This window comes from Chrysemys picta, chromosome 3, assembly GCF_011386835.1.
Source record: "Chrysemys picta bellii isolate R12L10 chromosome 3, ASM1138683v2, whole genome shotgun sequence".
Classification (NCBI taxonomy): domain Eukaryota; kingdom Metazoa; phylum Chordata; order Testudines; family Emydidae; genus Chrysemys; species Chrysemys picta.
Genome location: NC_088793.1, coordinates 75195830 through 75222049, shown reverse-complemented (window position 1 = coordinate 75222049; position 26220 = coordinate 75195830). Strand labels below are relative to the sequence as shown.

At 39.0% G+C, this 26220-nt stretch overlaps 2 protein-coding genes across 20 annotated transcripts in view; one reads left to right on the top strand and one right to left on the bottom strand.

The window, feature by feature from the left end:
- The window catches only part of MMS22L (MMS22 like, DNA repair protein), a 142186-nt gene extending 138990 nt beyond the window's left edge, over nt 1-3196 (top strand). For both annotated transcript variants that reach the window (XM_005301141.4, XM_065588224.1), the window contains exon 25: nt 1261-3196. In XM_005301141.4, the coding sequence (XP_005301198.2) occupies nt 1261-1342 (82 nt within the window). In that variant the 3' untranslated portion in view covers nt 1343-3196. The remainder of the gene's footprint in view (nt 1-1260) is intronic.
- KLHL32 (kelch like family member 32) overlaps nt 1-26220 on the bottom strand; it is a 194421-nt gene that overhangs the window by 6412 nt on the left and 161789 nt on the right. For 7 of the 18 annotated variants that reach the window (XM_008164869.4, XM_024102443.3, XM_042857605.2 and 4 more), the window contains 5 exons: nt 22298-22356; nt 19096-19288; nt 16659-16753; nt 7155-7342; nt 5058-5172 (listed from right to left, as the gene is read on the bottom strand). In XM_008164869.4, coding sequence (XP_008163091.2) covers nt 7157-7342; nt 16659-16753; nt 19096-19288; nt 22298-22356 — 533 coding nt within the window. In that variant the 3' untranslated portion in view covers nt 5058-5172; nt 7155-7156. Of the gene's footprint in view, nt 1-943; nt 1100-4585; nt 4723-5057; nt 5173-7154; nt 7375-10523; nt 11793-16658; nt 19002-19095; nt 19289-22297; nt 22357-26220 lie in introns of those variants that run through there. The other 11 variants (XR_010599549.1, XR_010599551.1, XM_042857606.2 and 8 more) reach the window with 7 other exon arrangements.

The window sequence follows — 26220 nt, the reverse complement described above, 5'->3', positions numbered from 1 at the left end:
GATAGCAGTTTTTTACACTACAGGGCGGCTGGTCAGCTGAGAGGGCCCTCAATGTGACAAAGGTCACTGGAAGTCACAAATTCCGTGACTTCCATGACATAACCGTAGCCTTATCCATGAACAATGAAAATACAGTCATCCTAGTAAAAAGCTTTTTCTCAAATCTAGATCCTCTAAGCATAAATATCTATGTATATAATTTTGCATTATTCTATGTATGCTTACTATATTTCTTAAAGTTCAGATCCCATGTAAATCAGAACCAATGCCAAGAAATTACACTGGTAATGACACTATCAAATGTTATGGTTTAACATGAAAATCACAGCAAATATATGCAACCTATTTGTAGAATTGAAATGACTGAGAAGGATATTTTGTGAAGAAAAATATAGAAATATTTCATATCTGTTCTTTACATAAATGTCTTCATGGATAATTAACTAATGATATGGTGATATCTTTAACCTTCTTTCTAAGCCCATTGTAGCAACCTGTCATAGTGTGCCGTTTTGGAACCACCACTCCATGAACTACATACAAAATATCCTAAACAAAAATTGAATATGTGGTAACACAGTGAGCTCTGTACATGATTTTGGTTTTGAGCCTCAGCTAGACAAGTAAATACACAATTTAAAATAAAGAAGTGTCTAGCTTAGGAGGAAAGTTTACTTAGTAAATGGAATATCTTCAAGATCTATGTGCCAAACAAACTAAAGAAAGTATTTCTTCACACAATGCACAGTTAACCTGTGGAACTCTTTGCCAGAGGATGTTGTGAAGGCCAAGACTATAACAGGGTTCAAAAAAGAACTAGATACATTCATGGAGGATAGGTCCATCAATGGCTATTAGCCAGGATGGGCAGGGATGGTGTCCCTAGCCTCTGTTTGCCAGAAGCTGGGAATGGGTGACAGGGAATGGATCACTTGATGATTACCTGTTGTGTTCATTCCCTCTGAAGCACCTGGCATTGGCCACTTTCGGAAGACAGGATACTGGGCTAGATGGACCATTGGTCTGAGCCAGTATGGCCGCTCTTATATTCTTAGGTGCCATGCCATTCGATCCTTGTTTGCCCCTCAGCCAAACTTCGCTAAAAATTCATAGTAAACAAAGCAATTGCAGAAGTGAGGAAGGAAAAAGTTCTAGTTTTACCTCATGTTACGTGAAAAGCTTGCATGAAAACTATTTTTTTTACTCTTCAGTCCTATGAAATTGTTTAACTAACATATTATATGCTTTTGTTTTTAACAGAGAAGCCTACAAAAGACTGTTATCTCGCCTTACAGCAACTGGTCAAAATGAGATACTAAAACTGGAAAATGAGACAAGTTAACGATGTATTGGTGATTAATTCTTTCCCCCTGAAATGTTTGCACTCTGTTACTGCCTGTACTGTTATTGTAATGCACTATCTAAGTTGTTTTTCTTTACAGATAGAATCTATTTAATGCTTTTAAAAAGTTACGCTGTTTTTCCAATAGCATTGGTAGCGTTTGACTATTGCCAGAAATATGAAGAGTAATTCAAATATTTTGTCTTTCAATTGATGACTGAAAGAGATTGCAAATTCATTAAATATTAGAAACATTCATCTAAAATTCACAAGAAGACACAAGACAATGTGTGGGATTTTCAGTAGAGCCTAAGTGACTTAGCGCAAGTCCCATTGACGTGTGTTTTGAACAAAATTTTAATTTCTAAATTTTTAATGGGAAAGTGTTTTGTAGATCAGAAATAAGTGTGATGTGTAGAACTCTGGGGGTCAGGCAGCAGGCTTTCATACTGAGCACACAAAGGCACTTCATGTCCATATGCTGAGCTCAGTGAATGCAATGTCTTCACCAAAAGCTGGGTCAGGGTTAGGCTATCTTACGTTAATAGAAAGGCTTATGTATGTGTTGCACAGAATAGAGACAGGTGTCCTAACCTTGCTCTTGTATTGAAACCTTTTGGGTCTTTCAGGTTCCTCATCTCTGTTGTCCTGGGGGGAGGGAGGGAGCGAGCAAGCAAGTCAGTCTCAGGTTCCTGAATATCAAGGAGATCTCCCATTCTGACTGAAGTGGTAATTTCCTATTCTCCCTCTTATCCTGGATTTAAAACGAACTAAATTAAAAATCTAGTTAAATCCACAAAATTTGATGTGAATTTCATTAACTTAGACGAAGGATAAAGGGTGAGAGCGAGAAGGCTGATGCATTTAGAAGAACTGATTTCAAAATCTTTAGTTAGTTCAGACTGTGTTAAACATTGGGTGAGTCTGGCTAGATGGATTTCTCAAACATCTCACTGTGTCCTTGATCCTTTCTCTAGTCCGTCATAACTTCTCTCTAAATAAAATAAAAGTTCCTTAAATTAAAGTTAAGATTCTGTAGAATTCACATCTTTCACTTGACTCATTAACATGAGTTCCTAAGAGTTATTCCTGTGGCATGGGAGTACCTTCTGACAACACCATTGAATTGGTTATCTATTTTTAAAGTTATTCAGCCTTAACTTTACAGAGTTAATGGGGGAGGAGGAGAGACTATTTTTGTGTAACAACTACAGCTTCAGAAATGTCCCTACAATCTTGTTCGGAGCAGCATCTGTTTTGTTACAGTGCTCCTATCAAGTAGAAACAGATAATCTTTTCCCTAAATCAGCTATTGTTACGTCAGATAATGTAGTAACTAAAAGCCTCTTTAGGCTACTTAATAGTGCAGAACATGGAGGTTCTTTTCATTATGAAAGTGACTTATTGAACTTGTGTTGTAAGCTTCTGCACCTGGAAGGAGTCTTATTCATCTCAAGAGGCTTGTGCTTCTAAAAAGCTTTTTTTTTTTCCCTTCAAGAAAACTCTCCAAATGAGATTAATAGAGATGCCTACGAAATCTGAGTTTTATCACACAGTAGGTAGCAGAACAGATGTCTTACTGTAGTATTACTTCCTGAAAGTAAACCCTTTGACTTTTAAAGAATAGGTAGAGTAGGTATTGTAACAAATTATTTAATGGTGTGCTCAGTGAGGTTTTTAAAGGTAGAGTGGATACTGTCTGTAAAGGTTCTAAAAAAGCAACAATACTTTATGAAAATGTGACATAGCTCTTGGTGCATGAGACACTAATTTAAACAGTTTGGAAACTATTGTTCTTTTCTGTCAAAAAGTGAATGCAAACAGAAATAAAGCATTTTGCATGATATCACTTAACTACTGTCAAGCAGGCAATCTGGTATAGTTTAATTATTTGGTGTGGACAGGGACAGATGTGACTGACTGACAGCCTTGCTAATAAAGAGAGCAAGGCTTTTGCAGAGTATTATGGGGTAGGGTGGCTTGTCTAGTATACCTCAAAACACTCCACCCAAATATTTCACTAGGAGAAAGGCTGCTGAAGGAAAATTAAAGTAAGTCTAAAACCAGCCGTCTATTGTGTATGTCTGTTATATGTTGTAGCCGTAAAGACCCTTTAAGGTACTGAATATTGCATGAGTGTACAGAAAGTATATTTAATGTTTTTATACTTCCTTTAACAACACATCTGAACACTTTAAAAGCAGAAATACTTCCTTTTAAACAAACCATTCATTTATAAGCTACTGCAGACACATCGTGGGAGGCACTGTGCACCTGCAGATCAGTTGTACGTGGGGCCATTTGCAGAGGAGACCGCAAACAAGGTAGAGATCCTTTCCTGTTCCCTGGAGAAGATCTCAAGAGAGTCTCTGCGGCTAGCTGCAGAGCAAGAGGGATTTTGGGCGGGACTGGAACTGCCCAACTGATTTGTGCATTTGTGGATCAGCTGAGCCAAAACCCCATGCAAGGGGAGCAATGGGCCACATTTGTATCTCCTCCCCATTTATGGTAGCAGGAGTTTTACCCAGCTCGTCAGGCATCCTGCCTGCAAGGGATTGTAGATTCTGTTCAGCCCTGCAATATTTTAAAATGGAGTACTAAGTCCTTTTATGCCAGCTTTGCTCCATCCTTGTGATTTGGCCCTTTGCATGTTTCCCTTGGGGGATCCTCATTTGTATAGTAATAGAGCAGTGCCGCTCCAAAAAACATAATAGCAGAAATGGTCTCCATGTTTTGTAGAACATTGTTAAAGCAATATTGCGCTTAGGTGTTTTATAACATTTGTGACTTATTTCCATAATCAAGAAGAAAACCCAGAGAATAAGACTGTAGCTAGGATTGCTAATGGAATTCAGCAAGACTTATATGTGTACGCTTTGTCCAGCTCATTTTATGAATATGTGAGCTGGTGTCTTTCTAAGACATTTATGACATTATTCACCAGCATCCCCACAGCAATGATTGTAATCACATCATTGCAGTATTCAATGGTATTTTGATCAAATATTAAATTTCTGTTAAAGTTTTCAAAACTACTACAGTGGCTCATTAAATGTCATTTCCCTCCCCCCACCCTCATAAAAAAAAAAATCAGCAGGAGTGCTGCTGTCAGTGTAACAAAAGCCTCATTTATACATCTTCTACTCTGATAGCTGCTTCAGTACTGTTACTGTGTGTGTATATATGAGGCAGGCTTTCCTCACTGAGACACACAGCACTGATAACTGGATAAAAATAAAATACCTTTTTAATATATTTCCTCTATTACTGAATTCAGGATACTGATCTCCTCTGATCCATCACACTTTGGTATAGAACAACTGTCCAATATGCCATGCCAAACTGCAGATTCCTTTTTTTTGGAACCCTAAAATGATTATCTAAAAGAATAAGAAAAGGAAAAAAAGCATTGTTAAAAATTCACACTAACTTCCATTATTCCCATGGAAATGTCCATCTATTTTGTAAAATTTTCACATTTTTGTATTGTTAGTGGAAAGCAAGAACAAGATATATTAAATTATGCCTCGCTTCCATTTTCACTGACAAAAAATGAAGTGAGGGGGCATTTCCTAAGATGAAATAGCTCATAAGATAGCAAATTTTACCCTTTTATGATGGAATAAGGCAGTGCACACATGCAAAGAATAAAGATCTGTACAGTATTTGGTGTAATTATACAGAACATGAGCTTCCAGTAACATACACCACTTACATTGTCATTTATGAAAACTTCCATAACTGTCCATTTAAATGGAATTGCCATATTTCCCTCAAGAAATGGATAATAGGCATTACTGCAGTCGTCTTTTTCCCCTCTTCTGTAGCTTCTGAAAATTAGATATGTTGGGAGGTTTTTTTAGGAACTACATTTCGTCATAATTTATCTTAATTATTTTTAGCTGCTACTGTATTTAAAATGTGATCTAATCAGCCCTTCTGTTAGAAATGGTTACAAAAATATACTGAAGATAAAAACCCATTGTGGTGTCAGTATGTCATAGATGAGTTAGATTGTTGTAGAATACACAGAAGTATGAATGGTTAGGAAGTGAGTTTTGTCTCATAAAACTTCTTTGAGCTATGTATAAAACAAAACCTTTTGAAGGTGGTGGTCTGCCACTACACAAATGAAAAGCAACTATTAACTAAAAGACCCTCATTCTGTATCTTGATCTATATCGTCTTGTTACAGGTACAGGAATTTGCCCACATCAAAGGGGTTACAGGATTGGGACCAAAATTCACTAAGTTTTCTAGACCAACTTGTTAAGCCCTATAGTGTAGTTCCTGGAAGAGCTTGCCTCTTACATTTGAACAGGACATCACTGTATAAGTAAGTTATCCTAGTACCAACTGAATACCCCATATTTATCAGTTGTAAATTGATTTCCCTCATGTCTGTTTTGGTAAAAAGGTTAATATAAAATTATCATCTTAGCCCATGTGATGAATTCTGCGAGCAGCATCAAAACCTGGCACAGCTAGTTCTGTAAATTAGACATCCATACTGTAGGCTTATATTTCACAGTTGATATTATTTATACATATATGTCTTAAAGGTACATATTTATTTTATCAAAAAATGGTCAGAAATTGGCTGAAGGGCAAACATTCAATACATTAAAAAAATACAAGCAACTTAAATTCACTATGGAATTATAGAAGTGTGGACATGAAGAAAAATTGAGATGATGCAACTTCCATTTCGTATAAGCAGTGTGATGTTGCTAAATAATGCCTTAGACAAGCAGCGCTCCTGCAGAAGGTATCTTGATTTCGTCATATATTAATTTTTTGAGTTCTTGCATTATAAGAAGATAATCTCTACTGAAAATACCATTGAATACTGACATTCTCTCCTTTTCTTTCAAAAATTATTTTGAAAAAAATCTAAGTAATTTCCCCAGAAACAAAATATTATCCCTTTACATAATCTACATTCTTAAACTGCCTGCCAAGTCCTCCTTCCCTGCAAACTCTTGACTGCAGAGGAAGTATTTTAACCTTGCCCTCTTAATTTATTCTACGTTCTAATTTTCAGTAAACAGATGCCGTCTTTTTTTGCATTTGTTCCACATTCTGCCTATGTTGTTTCTGCTTGTGTGCACATTCAATTATCTATTTCTTCCTGATTCTGCAACTGATGTACTAAATTTCTATATTAGTGGGGGTGGGGAGGGAAAGAACTCTAGGCAAACCTCAAGGCAAAACAGTACAAACTTTTGTAATTTTATCTCAGGTCCAGGTACTCTACCTGAAAGCTAATAAGTCATGAATATACAGCATACAATAGATATACTGGGATTTAAAAAAAATACATATTCTACAACATTTTTGTCATACTGACAAGTGGGCCATAACATCTCAATATTTCTTTGGTCCGTGCTTGGATGTGAAATGCTCAAGGGAAAATGAAGATGCTGTAGAAAGTAAAGTTGATGTTATCTGTGTTTTCATCTGTGTCAAACCAGTGTCTTAGCACTATGCTCGGGAATCAGATAAGCCACACAAGATGGCTGAATTTCAGTGCTGTGGTGCTTATATGTACAACTGATAAAACACCTCCATATCCTTTGGGACTAAATGTCCTCTATAAAAGGAAAATATTACTCTTTATGGGTGTGACCTAAAAAGTAGACCACAGGAGAGAGATACAAGTATTAGACGCTTCATTACAGCTCAAGATCTTGTGGCTCAAAGATCTATTACAAGATGCTAGCAGATTTAGTCAATAAAAATAAGGCTGCAGTACCCACATGGCCTCTATCCCAACAATTTATAGACCCACTACTGAATTGTTCAGTCTTACCGCTATTTCCCCTTGTTAAGATGATGAAGAGGCTTGAGTGAGTTGTTATTGCTTGAGATCTTGTCCATTACTCCACATTCTTTTCTCCAGTTGGAAGCCCAAGCGAATGATGTTACCATCAGCTTTCTCACTGTTTTCTTCTCACTCCTAGAGTAGACTGGCCATCTGGAAAACATTCTTTTCCTTTTCTGGTCCAAAAGTAAAGTGACAACTTAAGGCTCTGTCAAAAAATAGCAGTTGGACAGATCTTCTATTCGACCGCAGTGTCAAAACTGGTGACTTGGCAGGAACAGATGCTGGGTTTGATTCACTCCAAGATTTGCATTGGCAGAAGATTTGGTAAATTTCACACCACTGAAGTCTCTGTGGAGACTGGGCCTATGGAAGGCACCCACCAACACCAAGGATCCTGCAGCCCATCTAGCCTCAGAAATGGGCAGCACTAGTTGGGGACATGTGCTGATTCAATTGCATCCACTGCACAGCCTCTGCCAGCAGGACTCCTACAGAACCCCAGCTGCTAGTCAAAGCTGCCTTCTCCAACCCATCACCTGCTCATCCCCAATCCTCCCGAGAGCACAGTATACCCCGCTGGCACCAGGGAGAGCCTCTTTGCATGATCTCTCACCTGGTAAAAGATAAATGGTACTCCCTAACTTTAGGCACTGAAAAGTAGAATTCCTCTCTCTTGGAGTCAGGTATAAGTCTGCATGTTCTATAACTGAAGCTGCAAATAGCACAGCATGCAAAAGGTAAGTGATCAACATGAAAGATGTCTCTGATTGCTGGAGTCTGATGATTAGAAGCCAGAGCAGAATCCTGACACTAATTGCCGCATAGGCTATGTCCTCAGGCTCTGGAACCATACAACTAATTTAATGCAGTTGCACAGCTGTTTAAAACTGCTATTCACCAGGATAGACAATTGATGAGGACAACCAGAACAGTAAAAGTGTTGAAAGATCAGAGCAAATGTGATAACTTTTTCTTGCCATATACTCTCCTGTCTGTTGGTCCTTGACCTGTACGGCACGTGCAGCTTTGCATAAGGAAACTAATGCCACTCCAAGTTCTTGAAACTTTCTACACAGCCTGCTGCCATGGATAAATGGCCAGTTAAATAAATGGTAATCCTCTGTCCTTCTGAAAGAAACCTTTTAACTATAACTTCACAGCTATGGCTAGTCGGCCATACAGGGGACTGGTGAGTGGACTTGGGTTTACAGAAATTAAAATACCAAAACAAGAAAACTTGAGTTGTAAATGCAGAAAATATCCTGGGAACTTTTGTCTGTCTCAGTGCTTTACAAACTTCAATAAGTTCTCCCAACACCAGTGAAATGGGTAGTATTATATACACCTTTTCCAGATGGGGGAAAATCAGCCTAGAGGTTGATTAGTGATCAATGGCTCCATGTCTAGTTGGCAGCCAGTTTCAAGCAGAGTGCCCCAAGGGTCGGTCCTGGGGCTGGTTTTGTTCAATATCTTCATTAATGAGCTGGAGGATGGCGTGGACTGCACTCTCAGCAAGTTTGCAGATGACACTAAACTGGGAGGAGTGGTAGATACGCTGGAGGGTAGGGATAGGATACAGAGGGACCTAGACAAATTAGAGGATTGGGCCAAAGGAAACCTGATGAGGTTCAACAAGGACAAGTGCAGAGTCCTGCACTTAGGACAGAAGAATCCTATGCACTGCTACAGAGTACGGACCGAATGGCTAGGTAGCAGTTCTGCAGAAAAGGTCCTTGGGGTTACAGTGGACGAGAAGCTGGATATGAGTCAACAGTGTGCCCTTGTTGCCAAGAAGGCTAACGGCATTTTGGGCTGTATAAGTAGGAGCATTGCCAGCAGATCGAGGGACGTGATCATTCCCCTCTATTCGACATTGGTGAGGCCTCATCTGGAGTACTGTGTCCAGTTTTGGGCCCCACACTACAAGAAGGATGTGGAAAAATTGGAAAGAGTCCAGCGGAGGGCAACAAAAATGAGACTGGAGCACATGACTTATGAGGAGAGGCTGAGGGAACTGGGATTGTTTAGTCTGCAGAAGAATGAGGGGGGATTTGATAGCTGCTTTCAACTACCTGAAAGGGGGTTCCAAAGAGGATTGATCTAGACTGTTCTCAGTGATACCTGATGACAGAACAAGGAGTAATGGTCTCAAGTTGCAGTTGGGGAGGTTTAGGTTGGATATTAGGAAAAACTTCTTCACTAGGAGGGTGGTGAAGCATTGGAATGGGTTACCTAGGGAGGTGGTGGAATCACCTACCTTAGAGGTTTTTAAGGTCAGGCTTGACAAAGCCCTGGCTGGGATGATTTAGTTGGGAATTGGTCCTGCTTTGAGCGGGGGGTTGGACTAGATGACCTCCTGAGGTCCCTTCCAACCCTGATATTCTATGATTCTATGACTCACTCATATGCAGAACTGATATAAGAAGCTGGGGGCCCTGACTCTCAGACCATTGCTCTGATCACTTAGGCCACACTCCCTAGACAATAAAACACTTGAGGCTACTGGAAAATACAAACAACTTGGTCCTGGGAATCCCAAATACACAAAGCAAGGCATAGACCTTATAGAGTACTTTCTAATGTCAGGGTAAGTTTTCAAGAATTCCTGTTCTGTATTGAGAAATTAAGAAGTGCCTCTGGATGCAGGAGACCAGAGAAAAGCAAAATCAAAAATTCAGTGACCTTCCAGACCCATGAGCCATGCAGTTTTACATACAATTGGTGTGTGTGTGTGGGGGGGGGGGAAATACCTTGATCTAAACTTCTTCACAGCTGAGTCTTCATGGAAAGAAAGTATTGTCAGTGCTCAGATAATCATTCCTGGTGACAAATATACAGTTAGATCTCTTCTACCCAGTCTACATTTAAGTTGTCTAGGACAATTGACAAAACGATTTTTGATATAAAATCTATGCTGACACATTGAAAAGGTGAAGTTTCCTAAGGACAACTCCAAGAAGAAGAATCAGATGGGATAAGTGGAACTTCCTTTTATCACTAACAGTAGCCCTGAAAAGTTACCATCTGTATGATCAAATTTATTTAACTCAGTAACAGCTCTCAATGGACTAAGAGCAAAATGCTCCTCTCCAAAAATACATTGGGTATTCCTAGATGCTATTCTGAACTTGAAATTACCATGAATAGCAGCAGGAATTCTATGTTCTGAGATCTGTTCAAATGTTATGGTGGTGCAGGACCTATAAGTACATAGATCAGAGAAATGCACTGTGCCCTTAGGTCATCAACCAAGAGGTTTAATAGTATTCTTCTTGGTTAATATTTACAAACACCCATGTCACATATATGCAAATAAATGGCAAAAACATCCCAAAAAAAGGGGTGGGGTCACAATAGCCAGAGAAAACCAGAATATAATGATTTGGTTTTATTATTATAAATTGTACATATGTCTGGAGTATTGCATGGAGACACTCTATAAATTGAAAGAATAAATAAAATATTGACTTTATTATACACCGATTTAGCCTCTGGAGGCCAGTGATTTGTGGTACCATATGTTGGACAAAATGAGACTGCTCATTGAGAATTGTAAATAGTACATATGGTAACCCTTTACAAACTGGCTGTTAAAAATATTAAGTGAATGGTGCATTTTAATTATACAGTAAAGAGGTTATTTCCAACCATTAAAAGATTGCAGGTGTCAGGAAGAATTGACCGTCTGATAGAAGATAACATTTAAAAGTAGAAATTGGTAAATAAAGATAATTTTGTATATCAATTTCTTTGACAAGCAGGTTCAGTACAGCGTTGTACAGTAATAGCCACTGAAACCTCAGTCCTTCTGTATTTCAGGTGAGATGCAAAAAATCAGTTCCTTGGTAGATGCCCATAATATATTTGGGGGGGGGTTGGTTTTTTGCTTTATTATGCTTCACACTATCTAAATTTCCAATAAGTTTTGTTAAATGAAAAACTTTAGTGGTGATGAAGTTGGGAACTGAAGGTCAATGCATTTATCCTTTTTTGCCACAGGTACCTAGCATAATAGAATATTGTCCTTGTTAAGCTTATAAACATTGTATTATATTGTCTTTGAACAGTGCCACCGGCAATCCATTTAATGTGAAGACCCCAAGGAACAATAGGCAGGCAGAATGCTGAGTGCACTCAGAATGCCTTTCAAAGATGTATAAAGAACTTAAATAGAGGCAGGTAATAAGTTGTCACCCAGAGAAAATGGCAAACGGGTTAGTATGAAGTGTATGTTCCTAATTTGGGCCAGAGAGAAACTGCAGACTGGTGTGGAGCCTTTAGTGAAAAAAATGTTCATTTGCTTGTCTGTTGTTATTTGACTTTAAGACAAATGTGTAGAAGATAAAGAAGCAGTTCATGCTTAATTGATCCAAAAGTGAAATTGCTGTATGCAGCATTTCCTCCCCCCCCCCCCTTTTGCTTTTATGGATGGTGCATTCTTTTTCTCACATAGTGCCAATCCTGTGGTGAGGCACTTGTAAAGTCTGGAGGTTGGGGCATGTGAAATAGGGAGCTGGAAGGAAGCATGCTGCTATTCCATTAGAAGCAAAAGGAAGTGTAGGCCCGTAGAATACTTCTTCTTTCCCTTCCTTGCTAACATCCAGCACCTGCAGGACCAAAATGCTGAAAATAATATTTCAAGGATCACAAAAGAAATAGGAAACAAATTTGCTGGCACATATTATATACACTTATTAATCCCAAGGAAAGGCAATTTCAGCCCAATGGATTTTATTTAGGGATCAAGTGATGTATTAATGTCCATATCACCCAAATCTTATCCTAACCATCACTTGATAACAAATAGTAAAATTTGATCCCACTTACTAGCTGTACACTTGCATGGTTGCACATGTAGAACTCTGCACAGAGATGCTAAACCATTACTACAAAATATGAATCATTTGTCAAACTGGTATTTAGAGGAGCAAGGGAACTCAGGGCTGGCTGAATGACAGAGTAAATGAAGACATACAGAGAAAAGTGTTTTTCTTCAGAAAGAGGGAACAGCATGCTGAATTTGAAAATAGAAGGGCTCATAGTGCTGGTTAAAGCTAGGCAGTGTGCCAGCAACTGAGAGCATATGTAGTCAACACTTACAGCTCTGCCAAAGCACTTTCTCATTTGTTATATTTTTTTCCTCCTAGGCTCAGGTCTCTCTTGGGCAGACTGCCAGTTCTGAGACGGTTCTGTGATGTGGGGAAATGTCCACTCAAAAGCAGGACCCGAAATGCATTTTCACTTGCCATCAAGTAGTATTTGAACAGAGATGAAATAATACTCAAAAGGTCCCACAGATTATAAACAAGTGTGTTTGTTAGTACGTTTCCCAACTTGATATAGTGCTGTTTGTTACATTTTATGTTCTGTACAGTGTTCCTATCCAAGTCATTGTGAATTAATTTTCCATTTAAAATTAAATAAAGTATTAAATATGTTACCCCACTCAACTTATCACAGATGGTTCTACAACTGGGGCACTGCATCACTCAGAAAAATGAAAATAATTCACCTAAAGCCCAGAGTTAAGTATATATAGAGCCCTGTGCGGATACAAATTTATATCCACGTATGTGGATATCCGCGGATATAAATCAGTATCCGTGCAACTGCAGCGGTGAAAGGAGCAGAACATGGGGCCACCACTGCCAGGAGCTAGCGCCAGCAGCTCCTCCAGCGTGGCTATACCGCCCGCAGCCCCGCTCCCAGCTCTACCTCCATCCCTTCCACGCAACTGTCTGCATCTCCTGTCGGGGGCATGCATGCCACTTGAACACAAGAGTGCAACCAGGGACAGCTGCTGATGAGCCTGGTGCCTGCCCCAGTGGGCGGGCTGGGGGCCGTACAGCCGCGCCGGAGGAGCTGGCTCCTGGGAATGGCGGCCCCACGTTCTGCTCCTTTCGGCGCTGTGGTTCCCAGGACAGCACTGCGGTTCCGCGAGGCAATAGAAAATTACATTAGGGTCATAGAAGCAACAAGAAAGAAAACAGTGGGGGAACTGCTCCACATTTTAGATGTCTATACACCAGTACAAGGAATATGGGGAAGACCTGGAAATATTAGTACAAAGAAATTACATCTTAAGTGGCATCACTGAAACTTGGTGGGATAAATCGTGTGACTAGAACACTGGTATAAAGGGGTATAGCTTGTTCACAGAGGACAGGCAGGGGGAAAAGGGAGGAGGTGTTGCATTATACATCAAGAATATACACACTTGTTCTAAGGTCCAGAAGGAGGTGACTGGCAGACCAGTTGAATGTCTGGGTGAAGATAAAAGTGTGTGTGTGTGGGGGGGGGGAAACCAGGGGGGCAACATCATGTAGGAGTCTACTATCAGGAATAGGCAGAGGTGGATAAGGAATTTCTAGTAAAAATAACAAATATCCAAAACAAGACCTGGTAGTAATGTGGGATTTTTAACTATCCAGCCATCTATTGGAAAAGTAGTATGGCAAAACAATATGTCCAATAAGTTCTTCAAATGTATTAGGGACAGTATTGTTTCCGAAGATGAAGAAAATAACAAGGTGAAAACCATTTTAGATTTGATTCTGGATAACGGAGGAATTGAGGCAAATCTGAAGGTGGAAGGCAATTTGGATGAAAGTAATCATGCAATTACAGATTTAATGATTCTAAGGAAAGGAAGGCGTGAGAGCAGTAGAATAAAGATATTGGACATTGGACTTCACCAAACTTAAAACTGATAGGGAAATATATGGGAAGAAAATGTAAGGGAACAAGTTGTTTAGGAGAACTGGCAGTTTCTCAGAGACAATATTAAAGGTGCAACAGCAAACTATTCTGAGGAGAAGGAAAGATAGGAAGAATAGTAAGATGCTGATACAAGCTCTTTAATGATCTGCAGATTAAAAAGGAATCCTACAAAAAGTGGAAACGGGGACAAATTGCTAAGGAGCGGTCCAAAACAATAGCACACGCATGTAGGGACAAAATCAGAAAGGCTAAGAAACAAAATAAGTTACACCTAACACGGGACATCAAAGGTAATAAGAAGAGTTTCTATGGATGAAGGAAAATGTAGTTCCACTACTTAGCATAGGAGAACTATTAACAGATGACCTCAAGAAGGTGGAGGTGTTTAATATCTGTTTAGTTTCAGTCTTTCTTAAAAGATAATCGTGATTGGATACTCAACACAATTAAAATTAACAAGGTGAAAGGAATACAAGCCAAAATAGGGAAAGAACAGGTTGAAGAATTTTTAAAAAGAGCATGTGTGTACAAACATGAAGCAGACCTCATTTAAAGAATGCTAACACATTCTTCCTCTTTAACTGTTTGTGTTTCAGACTTGCCCTCCTGCAATTAGCAATTATTAAACAATCAATGTGTAAGCATCTAGAGGATAATAAGGTGATAAGTAATGGCCAACATGGATTTGTGAAAAACAAATTATGCCAGTCCAATCTACTTTCATTCTTTGACAGAGTTATTGGCGTATGGGCCAGGATGTTGTAGACATTATGTATTTTGATTTTGACACAGTCCAACCTGACATTCTCGTAAGTAGAGAATTGTGGTCTAGATGAAATTACTATAAGGTGGGTGCAAAACTGGTAGACAGAATGTACTAAAAGAGTAATTAACAATGGTTCACTGTCAAACTGTGAGGATATATTTAGTGGAGTCCCACAGGGGCTTGTCCTGGGTGTGGTACTATTTAATATTTTCATTAATGACTTGGATAATGGAATGGAGAGTACACTTATAAAATTTGTGGATAACACCAGGCTGGGAGGGTTGGCAGACAGTATTAGAATTCAAAATGATCTTTATAAATTGGATAATTGGTCCAAAATCAACAAGATGAAATTCAATAAAGGCGAGTTCAAACTACTACACTTAGGGCTGGTCTATACTACCCGCCTGAATCGGCGGGTAGAAATCGACCTCTCGGGGATCGATTTATCGCGTCCCGTCGGGACGCGACAATCGATCCCCGAATTGGCGCTCTAACTCCACCAGCGGAGGTGGTAGTAAGCGCCGCCGACAAAAAGCGGCAGAAGTCAATTTTGCCGCCGTCCTCACAACGGGGTAAGTCGGCTGTAATACGTCGAATTCAGCTACGCTATTCACGTAGCTGAATTTGCGTATCTTAAACCGACTCCCCGCTGTAGTGTAGATGTACCCTCTGGAAGGAAAAATCAAATGCATAAATACAAATGGGGAATAACTGGCTAAGCATTAATATTTCTAAAAAAGGATCTGGGAGTTTATCGGATGAGCCAACAATGTGATAGAGTTGTGAAAAAAAGTGAATATTCTGGGGTGTATTAACAGGAGAGTAGTATGACATGGGGCATGTTGTGTAAGACATGGAAAATAACCGTCCTGGTCTGCTCAGCACTGGTGAGGCCTCAGCTGGGGTACTGTGCCAGTTCTGGGTGCCACATTTTAGAAAAGATGTGGGCAATTTGGAGAGTCAAGAGGAGAGCAACAAATGACAAAAGGGTTAGAATAACTGGGCATGTTTAGTCTTGAGAAAAGAAGACTGAGAGGGTCCTGATAATAAGTTTCAAATGCTTCAAAGTTTTAAATTAAGGGGTGTTACAAAGAGGATGGTGATCAGTGTCTCCATGTCCACTGAAAGTAGGACAAGAAGTAATGGGTTTAATCTGGAGCAAGGGAGATTTCGGTTAGATATTAGGAAAGCTTTCTAGCTATAAGGATAGTTAAGTACTGGCATAGGCTTCCAAAAGAGATGGGATCCCCATCACTGGAGGTTTTTAAAAACAGTTTAGACAAACACCTTTCTGGGATGGTCTAGGTATTCTTGGTCCTGCCTAGATGACCTTCTGAGGTTCCTTCCAGCATTATATTTCTGTAATTCTATAATTCCACTTTCATTATTATTATTATTTATAGCTCTGGGGATCTATGAAGAGCCATGGATCAAGAGGGCAGCTGCTGTTATGATGGAATCTAGAGCAGCAGAAGACTTTACTGGAGAATGTAGTACCAATGGCAAACCTATCAGCAGTATTTTTAAACATGCAAAGTAATGAGCACATGCACAACTAAGGCAGGTTGCGGTGTTCCAGCCCAAATTTTGACCTAGATCAATTACTGGTTATTTCTGGCCTCTTTATGGAAAATGAGAGGGCTGAAAAATTAATAGGACATTCCCCCTCCATTTAGACACTTTAAGTGTCATGGCACCTGGTAATATGCAAGTGCTTTTTTTTTTTTTTTAACCCAAATCTTGTCAAGAGAGGAATTTTCCAGTCCATAGTCCCAGAAAATGTAATGCAAAAGTATTAAATCTAATTACTAACCTGGAAATCTGTTAATATCCACAACATTTCCCAGGTATGTTTTAGAGATTCAGTGACTGCATAAGAATCATCCCTAATCTCGCTCTCTCGCCACTTCAAATAAATTTTGCTTTTTGATAACAGCTATGCAAAAAGTACCCTTGCAGAAACCCTTGAAGAGACTTCAAAAGGAACCTAAATCTCTCACCTGGATACATGCCAAAGGCTCATTTGTCCAAATAGAATAGCCGCCAACTAAATATATTCTTCCATTGTGGACAGCAACGCCAGATTCATTCTGACCTAAAGCAAAGAGGAAATCGAAAGCACTCGCATCTTTTAATTAACTCTGTTAGTATCAAAAGTTGGAGATTTCATTCATGAGATGCACATGGATTTGCTGTAACATGTCAGTTTCAGAACTACCAATTCTGGCAGTTAAAGTGGAGAGAAGGGCTTATGTGCTATCCCCAGGAATGCAATTTGAGTGCTATCCTGAAGGACAGAGATGATGCCAAAAACCACACACTGCAAGCCAGGTTAGTAACACTTGAATAGGGAACAGACTGCAAAGTTTAAACTGTATTAAAGAAAAGTATATTTTAAAAACATTCTTTTCAGTAGCGTAAGAAATACTAGATACTAATACATCTCTGAAGTAGGAAATAAGCCTTGTGTGCATGTATCTACAACTATACGTGTTTTGTGCGTGTATTCCATATGTTTAATATAAACATACTACTCTAACAGGGTACACTGTTAGACCAATGAAACCAAACTGGCATGTGTGCAGACCTCTTGAATTCTACGGGGTTAGATGGGTATAGCTAAAAGCAGAAGTTATTCTACAAATCTCAATCCTATTTTAAATAGCAAAAGCCTGTTTAAGGAATCCGCACATGTTAATGACATTCTAGAAAAATGTAAACACTTTAAAACTCAGTGTCCCATCACCAAGCACAGCTATAAGTGGAATCTTTAGTGGCAGTCTCAACAGAGAGGCTGAGTACTGAAGGCACAGAGAGGAAAAAGTACCCTCATCCTTGGAACCATTCCTTCAAGGTCAGGTTTGAAGCACAGGCCCTGCTACTGATCCCGTTGACTTCAGAGGTGCTCAGACACATCCAAAGTGAGGAAGCCCACATTGCCACTGCTCCTGTTGTGCTGCCTATTCTGTGCAAGGACAAAGTGTTTCTTTGCCAGAGGCTGTCAACCCTGCACCTTTAAAAGCACTGAGGGGGGAAGAGAAGGATGGAAAGGAAACTTAATTTAAAACAAAGTTTAGTCCCTCCCCTGTTTTACCAGTTCCAGGTATCTATCAATAGGAAATAGATTAACTCAATTAAGTCTGGCATTTTGATTCCCTGACTCAGCCACCAAACAGCCAGACATGTGTATTATCTATGTCTTTGCTTCCAGAAGTAGCAGCCTCAAAGTAATACTTAAAGAATGCTGTTGACATCAAGCTGGCCCTTAAAGCAACCTAACTGAAGATGGGATTTGGTGACCACTGTGTATTACTCCCTTCCCCCAACTTAACCAGCTGAGCAAACTCCCTGTTCTCGCTGCTGCTCAGCCTTTAGCTCCAGAATCCTTTGTCGGGCTGCATCAAGGAAATTGTTGTGGTACCTATACAAAGGATTCTGAGCAACAACCGAGCAAGATCCTAGGACTCTTACAGCTGATTGAGCAGCCACAAGAACCAGCATTTGGGCGACCAGAAACTCTGCATCTGAAGGAACAGTTGTTCAAGTCAGGCCAATGATGGAATGATCTCAGCATTCCTGCAGTATGGTTCTGGAGATGCCTCTTTTAATGCGGCTCCCAAGGCAGCTGCCACTGGTTTACTCCTGGGACACATTACTTTCCTGGCATAATGTTGGCTGTCTCTCCTCGCTGCTTATAGTCAATAGTATATCTGAGAGGCACATCAGACAATCATGATGCTTGGTAATGTGTGTAGCACAGGTAAATGAGGTGCGCTGCTTTGGTAGCTGTTACTGCAATGATCCCTCAAGCTACTCACGAGGAAGTTTTCAAATCCAACGTCTGTCAATGCTAATCTACTCATCTCTGATTGGATTTAGTTCTAATAAATAAACTCCTTTCTGGCATCCTGTTAAGACACTATTGTGTAGTAATAAGTATGGGACATTTATGCATCTCCAAAAATACTCTGAACACCACCACCAGCAGCAGACCCTATAAAACTGCATTTTCAAGGAGTGCAAGGAATAGTTGAATTGCCTTTGTGTACTCAAAAAAGTGAGATATTTCCATTGGTGCAATTAAGCACCTAGTGAAAAGGGAAATAAGATTTAATCATTTTATTATTTTGACTGTTTAACTAAACTCCTTTTAGTTGCATTGTTTTGAAAATGTAGCCTGCAATGCTCCAAAAGAACACTCTTCTTAAATGTTTTGTGCCTGATTCTCTTCTCTCTTAGAGCAGCAAGGGAAAGACTCCTGTTGACATCAATGTGCTCTGCATTGGTTCCTAAATCAGGCGTGATTCCATTGAAGTCAGTGGAGGTCCACCCTTGTAAAAGTGCTGTAAGGGAGGAGAATTAGGCTCATAAAATAAAACAAAACAAAAAAACTCCCACAACATTGCTTTCATTGTACATTTCATGAAAAAGACTTGCCTGTCAACATGTTGAAGCTGCAGCGCGTCCATTGGTCAGTGTCTATGTTATAAGAGTCTATGTGGCGTACAAGAATCCGATCATTATTGTAGTCCAAATCATTCCCGCCTAAAACATAAAGTCTCCTTTGGACAGCAGCCATGGAATGGTACACTCTCCTCTGTAACATGGGGCTTCGGCTTATCCACTTATTCTAGAAATGTAAACAAAGAAAAACTGGTCTTAGGCTCAGCAGTCATTGGAGACTTGCAAGTGCTACGAGTGTCATATATCCCTCTTGCGTAAATATATTGCTAAATTTGAATGTTACTTAGAACAGCAGGTCAACTGATTGGACACCCACACCATAGCTGGCAATCTTTGTAGCTCTGTATTTTAATATTTATCTTTTGGGAGAATTCAGAGGTTTTTTCCACTTCTTTAGAATGTAGCCGTGTGGTAAATGTTGTCTTTGGTTATACTTCAGGCATTGTTGGTTTGATAGGATAAGAGGACAGATGGAGGACACAACCAAATGTTGATTTCTTAAGTGTAACGGAACCATGAAAATGGTGATACAACAGGAGCACAGGTGAGCCAGGGACTTTTCTCTCATGGACACAACATAGTATTTCCACCATCCCCCAAAACATTAACTTTTTTCATCTTATCTCCCTTTATCCTTTATTTTAGAATATATTGAAAACATCTTATTTCATGACATATGGTAAATCTGAATTACTCATGGACAGATTTTAATCAAGGGATAGATTCCAAGCAAGAGTGTAGATTACAATTATAATTTTCATCTGTTACACTTATTTAATATTATATTGTATCTGTGCTGAAAGAGTCATGATAAAATTTCTGAAAGACTAAAGGTTTCAGATGTTGCTCTCTCATGTCACTATTAAAAAAAAAGCGGTGCGGACGTGTTTCAGTAAGAAAGTATTAGATCTCTCCTCTGCATATAGCATTGAAAACTGGAACAGTAAGCTATATCAGGGCTAGAAGAGGGTTTTTTTCCCCGCCCTTCATTCAGAAACTTATTTGGTTTTTATCTTTAGGAAGCAAAGGAACGGGGAAAAAAAAATCTCATAGCATCTTACCAAAGTATTCGTGCATTCCGTTTTGTTTTCTTTATCCCTCCATATTTTGATTTAATCATTTATATAAGAAAAATGTTTTTGAATATGTATTAACCAGGAAGGAGGCACTGCAGGAGTTTTACTACTTTTTTAGGGGTAAAAAGACATGAAACTTTAAGAGTCAGAAAATAACTGCTCCAGCTACCTTTAACAGTCAAACAACCTGCTACAAAAAGTCTAATTTAGTAGTGGGAGAAGCTACAACAATTAGTCTGTGGGGTAATTTCTTATATTAAATACCCTGTAACTTGATAACTCAATAGCCTCTGACAGTGGCCTCCACAGTATATAGCTATACATTACAATATATAATATTTGAATATTAGGAATTAATTTTTGCATTAGCAGTCCAGTCCCTTGACACAAGACTATAGACACCATCTGCTTTGCAAAGCCTGCCTGCATCCCCTGATTATATCTTTAGCTTCCTCCACTGCAGTGCCTGCCAGGTGAGCCGCCAAGCACTGCAAAGGCAAAGAAACAGAGGGGCCTGGTGGGGTCATTCCTAATAAGCCAGCGTGTGAATACTAATCAGTGGTGGGGAAGCAGAGGTCACCGCAGCCTGCTTGTTGGCAGGTAGCTGTGTGCTCTGTGGCAGATGGCAGGCATTATCGACTCTCCACAAAGGCCTACCACAGAAACAAGCACTACTGCTGAATGATAGAGTTATTGAGATTCTGTGCAAGATGCAAGCAGATGTGATGTTTTCCAGTACCCACCGTAAACAATATGCCAGCAGAATTTTTAAAAAGAGCATGTGTGTACAAACATGAAGCAGAGCTCATTTAAAGAATGCTAACACATTCTTCCTCTTTAACTGTTTGTGTTTCAGACTTGCCCTCCTGCAATTAGCAATTTACGCTGAAGTAGCCAAGCCACAGATATTTTTAGTGTGCGTCTGCTGAGACTACCTGAGCAACTAAGGAATCTAGGCAAAGCATACACAACACAAAAAGGAGGCAATGTTTAGAAGTATGATGCCCAAATCACAAGCAAAATAAGACTGTATCCTGTGATCACTGTGGGCACAGATTTATAACAGAACCTCTGTATAATCAATAACAACATATTGTGCCCTTTAAAAGAAATTGTTAACTGTGATTCCTATAGCCAAATTCTGCTCTTGGATACAGACGTGGTGCTCCCCATAAAATCAATGGGAGTCACACATAAGTATCTGTTGGCAGAATTTGGCTTTAAATATAAAACTCAAAGCCCCTATCCAGCAATCAGAAGTCAATATCCTTCTATAGGGGCATAAGAGTACACCCATGCTGATGTGACTGTAGGATTAGGATGTTTGTTTCCCTAATACAGGAGGAAAGGACATATTACCATGTCCCAGTGCTCTGAAGTTGTTACTGGAGAATTCTAATCTAATCAAAACACATACATAATGTATGACCAAATTCCTAAAAGATATTTTTGGTGCTCAGATAATAAAGAGATAGGCACTTCAGCAATATAAAAAATGGTTAGATTTCTTTTTTTTTTAAACAATAATATCTATTTTAATCAACTGCTTTGCAATAAATCAGTTTAACAGATCACTGATGGGCAGTGTAGGTCCAAAATTATGTTTTTGTGGTAAATGAAAATTTTACAAACCCTATTATTAATAGAAATAGTTTCATGTTCATCAAAACACTTTTGTTTGGTTTTACACATTTCTCTGTGGCATGTGGAGCACAAATATCGCAACACTGGGCTACCATTGGAGAACCAGTATATGAAACTGACTAGTTTATTTGCATTGTCCAAGGCTAATGGTTTGCAAAAATCAAAAAAGCAGACTAAATGGTGATAAATACAGTAGATTTTTAACATGTTTTCAGTGTTGCTAATCTAAGACGCTTCTAGTAACCCAGTTAAGGAGTGTTATTTTTTTTAAACAGTCACCCTTATTCTCTGTTACTCTGTACATGTATACTCATTTACAACAGTGGAAAGCAGGTATAAACCACTAGTAGTTTGAATTGGCAGTATTTTTGATCTGCCAGTATTCTCTAATATACATGTGTTATATAGCTTGTCCATGCAAACATATAAGCAAAACCTACAACATAGAAACTCACCTGCTTAGGATCATATACCATTAGCCTGTTCTGGTATTGTGCAGTATTTGTTACTCCTCCTACAAGAGATTTTACATGGGTTAAAATATTTTCATGAGTACCAAAAAGGACCAAGATCTTAGTAAAGCAAATCAATCACATTTAGGACTATAATTTTATATACCACAGTATTAAGTCTACAACATAACTATATTACTTATTACCAGTTTTACTTTCACACAGTTAGACCTTTTGATCTAGTTAATAACTAGCACAGCTGATCCATGTTGCCAGAATACAAGGCAAAACAAAAACAAACAAATAAAATAATTGATCTCTCTCTGTAAAGCTAATACCTTGGGCTAAAACATGGTACAACAATACTATTTGTTTAGTACACTGACCAGTCTTCAGATGTGCTAAGGACTATTATAAAGAGCATGGTTCAATTGTTCTCCATGTCCATTGAAAGCCGGACAAGGAGTAATCAGCTTAATCTGCAGCAAGGGAGATTTAGGTTAGATATTAGAACAATCTTTCTAACTAGAAGGATAGTTAAATTCTGGAATAGGCTTCCATGGGAGTTTATGGAATCCCCATCACTGGAGGCTTAGACAAGAATAGGTTTGTTAGATAATCACCTGGCACAAGTGACCCTGGTCACTCCTTGGTCCTCCCTCAGTGCCGGGGGCTGAACTAGATGCCCTCTCAAGATCCCTCCCAGCCCTACATTTCTGTGATTCTATGTGCTCAAGCCTGTTCAAGACACAAAGATTAATCATAATAATAATAATCCCTAGCATTTATATAGTACTTTTAGTCAATAGATCTCAAAGTGCTTTATGAAAGAGGTCAATATCATTATCCCCATTTTACAGATGGGGAAAAACGAGGCACAGAGAGGTGAAATGACTAGACTGTCCCTGCTCCAAGGAGTATGCAATCTAAAAGGCAGTCAAAGAGAAGAGAGGATCTATGGAGGAAACCACAGCACAGGAGAAAATTTAGGAGTTGGAGGTGGGGATTAGAGCTGTAACCAAACAGGAATGGCACTATGAGGCATCATTTTCATTTAGAAACATTGCGCTGAATCTTAGAACAACAATCACTTTCACATATAATTCTGAAAGAAAAACAAAATGAGATTTGTATATAGGAAGAGAATATCTTGCTCATAGAAGTAGCCATGTGAGTAACTAGCATATGTATGCTGTGGGCTCCTTCAACAATGGTTAAGTCTGAAACACCATTAACCATTACCAAGAAGCATATCCAAATACTGCATCCTGGCTGCTTAGCTGTCAATATAATTTACAAACAAAGATGAAAGGCACCTTCAAAATTCCCAGGATAGTTCATTTGGCCCAAATTGATGCTTCACATTACTGATTTGATATACGATAACCCTGTGCTCTCTTGGTTTTAAATGTTTGTCCTCATAGACCCCGATGCTGTAATCTGATCCACACAGGTGAAGCCCTGCACACACTCACATCATTGGGACACCACGAAGCATTGCAGCATCAGAGCCTTAGGAAATTCTTTGTGTCAGCGACAATCCTCAACTGTGCAGAGCATGGAGGAGACAAAGTGGTCTCTAAACTGATTTTTGGATTAGTGGGAGGGTGGGGTAGATCAGCCTTCAGTGCAAGTCACAGCAGTCACAGACCTGCTCTAATTTATGTTGGCTAAACTAGTCCCAAGGGGCCAATCACACATTGCGCTTCAGCTCTGCCTCCTCTTGTCCCCAGTCAACCCTGAAATGACCCTACGGTTGAGATAGTGGCCCGGAGAGCTGTCCAGAGAATTCTCCCATGCAGGAGTAATCCTCAATTGCACTTTGTAGCACTCTGCTTACACAAAGTGACCTTAATGGGGCCCAGGATCTGACCATGTGTCTTCCTATGGGCAGAGCGCACTGTTACCTTTAAAAAAATCATAATTAATAAATAATTTACCAATATCTGCTTCCGGGCTGCTCATCAGAAAGCTATAATCATATTTCCCCTTCATCTCTAACCTCACCTTCTCTTTATTTATTTTTTAAATGTAATACTTAAAGGTAATGTCCAAAATAGAGCGATTTCCAGATATTTTGTACATAGATACTTAGAAACTTTGTATCAACATCTATATTGTCTCCATAATTTGGTTAACCTCAAGATTTCATCGTGCCCTGCTGTGATTATTTTTTAATCTCCTGGGTTAATAAATCTTGAAATTCACCTAAGCAAAAGTCAATATTTATTATACCACGTCCTATGGTCAGGAATGGAGACAGCAATGATATTACACCTGGTCATGGAAAAAAGCAAGCTACATCCTGCAATGTCAGTAGTACAACCAATTAATAGGAAAAGCCTCCCATTCAATGTCTTGCAGTTCCAGACATTTTTACACATATAGGAGAAACTAAGGACAAACATATTAAAACAAATTGCCCTTTACTGCTTGGTGATAACACTGATTATTTATATTACAGCCACGTCTTGAGGTGCCAATCCCATTGTGCTAGGCACTGTATATGCACGTAGTAACATGTGGTCCTTGCTCTGAAGAGTTTGCAATCTAAACAGACAAGCCAGACACAGGGTGTTCTTTCAAAATATTTCCACCCTGCTACGATGTTGCTATTTACTGTCTATCACAACCTCTGTAGATTATATATGCAACAATATGCATAGGCAAGTTCTGATTATTCCCCTTCCTAACCTCAGGATACATTATGTAGCTCTGTGTTGTTGTACATCCTTGTATACTGTCAACTGTACATACAGCTACACAATGATCCTTGTATACTGTCAACTGTACATACAGCTACACAATGATCTTTTTTTCTAATCTTTGTTTTGTAATTCAATTTCTTTTGCATATTTCTTTTCTCTTGTACAGTAATATTTAGAAATGAGATGTCAGATTACTATTTTGAAACATAAAAATCAGTTATTTTGCTGAATTCCGTTAAATGTTAAACTACAGGAGGTATATTGGAAACATGATGCTGGAAAGAAAAGCCTGGAAACGGTTTTGGTTTTGTTTTGTTTGATGGAGGGGTTGCTTCCTAGTAAAATAATTCATAAATAATCAAAGAAATTAAAACCATTTCTGTTCCCCATAAAAAGCCCCTCATACCAAGTACTGTACACAGCCTACATTTTTTTCCTGCAATACTACTCATCGGTGGTGTTTTATCATTACATTCCTTTCACATGCTGCTCTTCACTTTTAGATTAATCTGCCAAAATGAGATGCTAAGGATTTGCATACAGATTTGACTACACAAAAATAGATATGGAATTAATAACAGTCTCTATATGTTTTAATTTCTTCTAGACTGGAGTACCCTTGCCTCCAGCAGTATTCTTGGCTTTGAAAGTCATCAAGCTGATTTGTCTGCTCTTAGGTTATGATGCCACATGCTGCTACACTGTCCCCTGCAATCAAAGTGCTTGCATAGATAGATTCCATGCCTTCCCCTAACAAGTATATTTTATAGATTGGCAGTTTTGATCTCCCCTCCCCAAGGGGATAATCTGCATCTTAACAGCTTTCTTTAGCTACATCTGTCATTAAATATGCCATCTTATATCAGCATCAGTTTTCAAAACCAAGTTTCTCCTAACTTTGAAGTGCTATAGTGAAAATTTTAAATTTTCTGCCAAAATTCCAGTTTAACAAGCCTGAAAGTGTCCTCTTGAACTACTGCTTTAAAAATACTGAAGGCAAAAAGGAAAGGGAGGGAAAGGGAAAAAAAGAAAATGTCTCTTAAAAAATACACAGTAGGGAGAAATAAAAGTTTAAATGGTACCAACAAGGATAGCGGCTTTCCCTCATAAAAATGGAATTTCTTAAAACTTTTCTGCATTATTCTCCCCAAGATACAGGAATGCGCAAGTGATATCATCTCTATAGAGATACATTTAAAAACAAAATTCATATTAAAT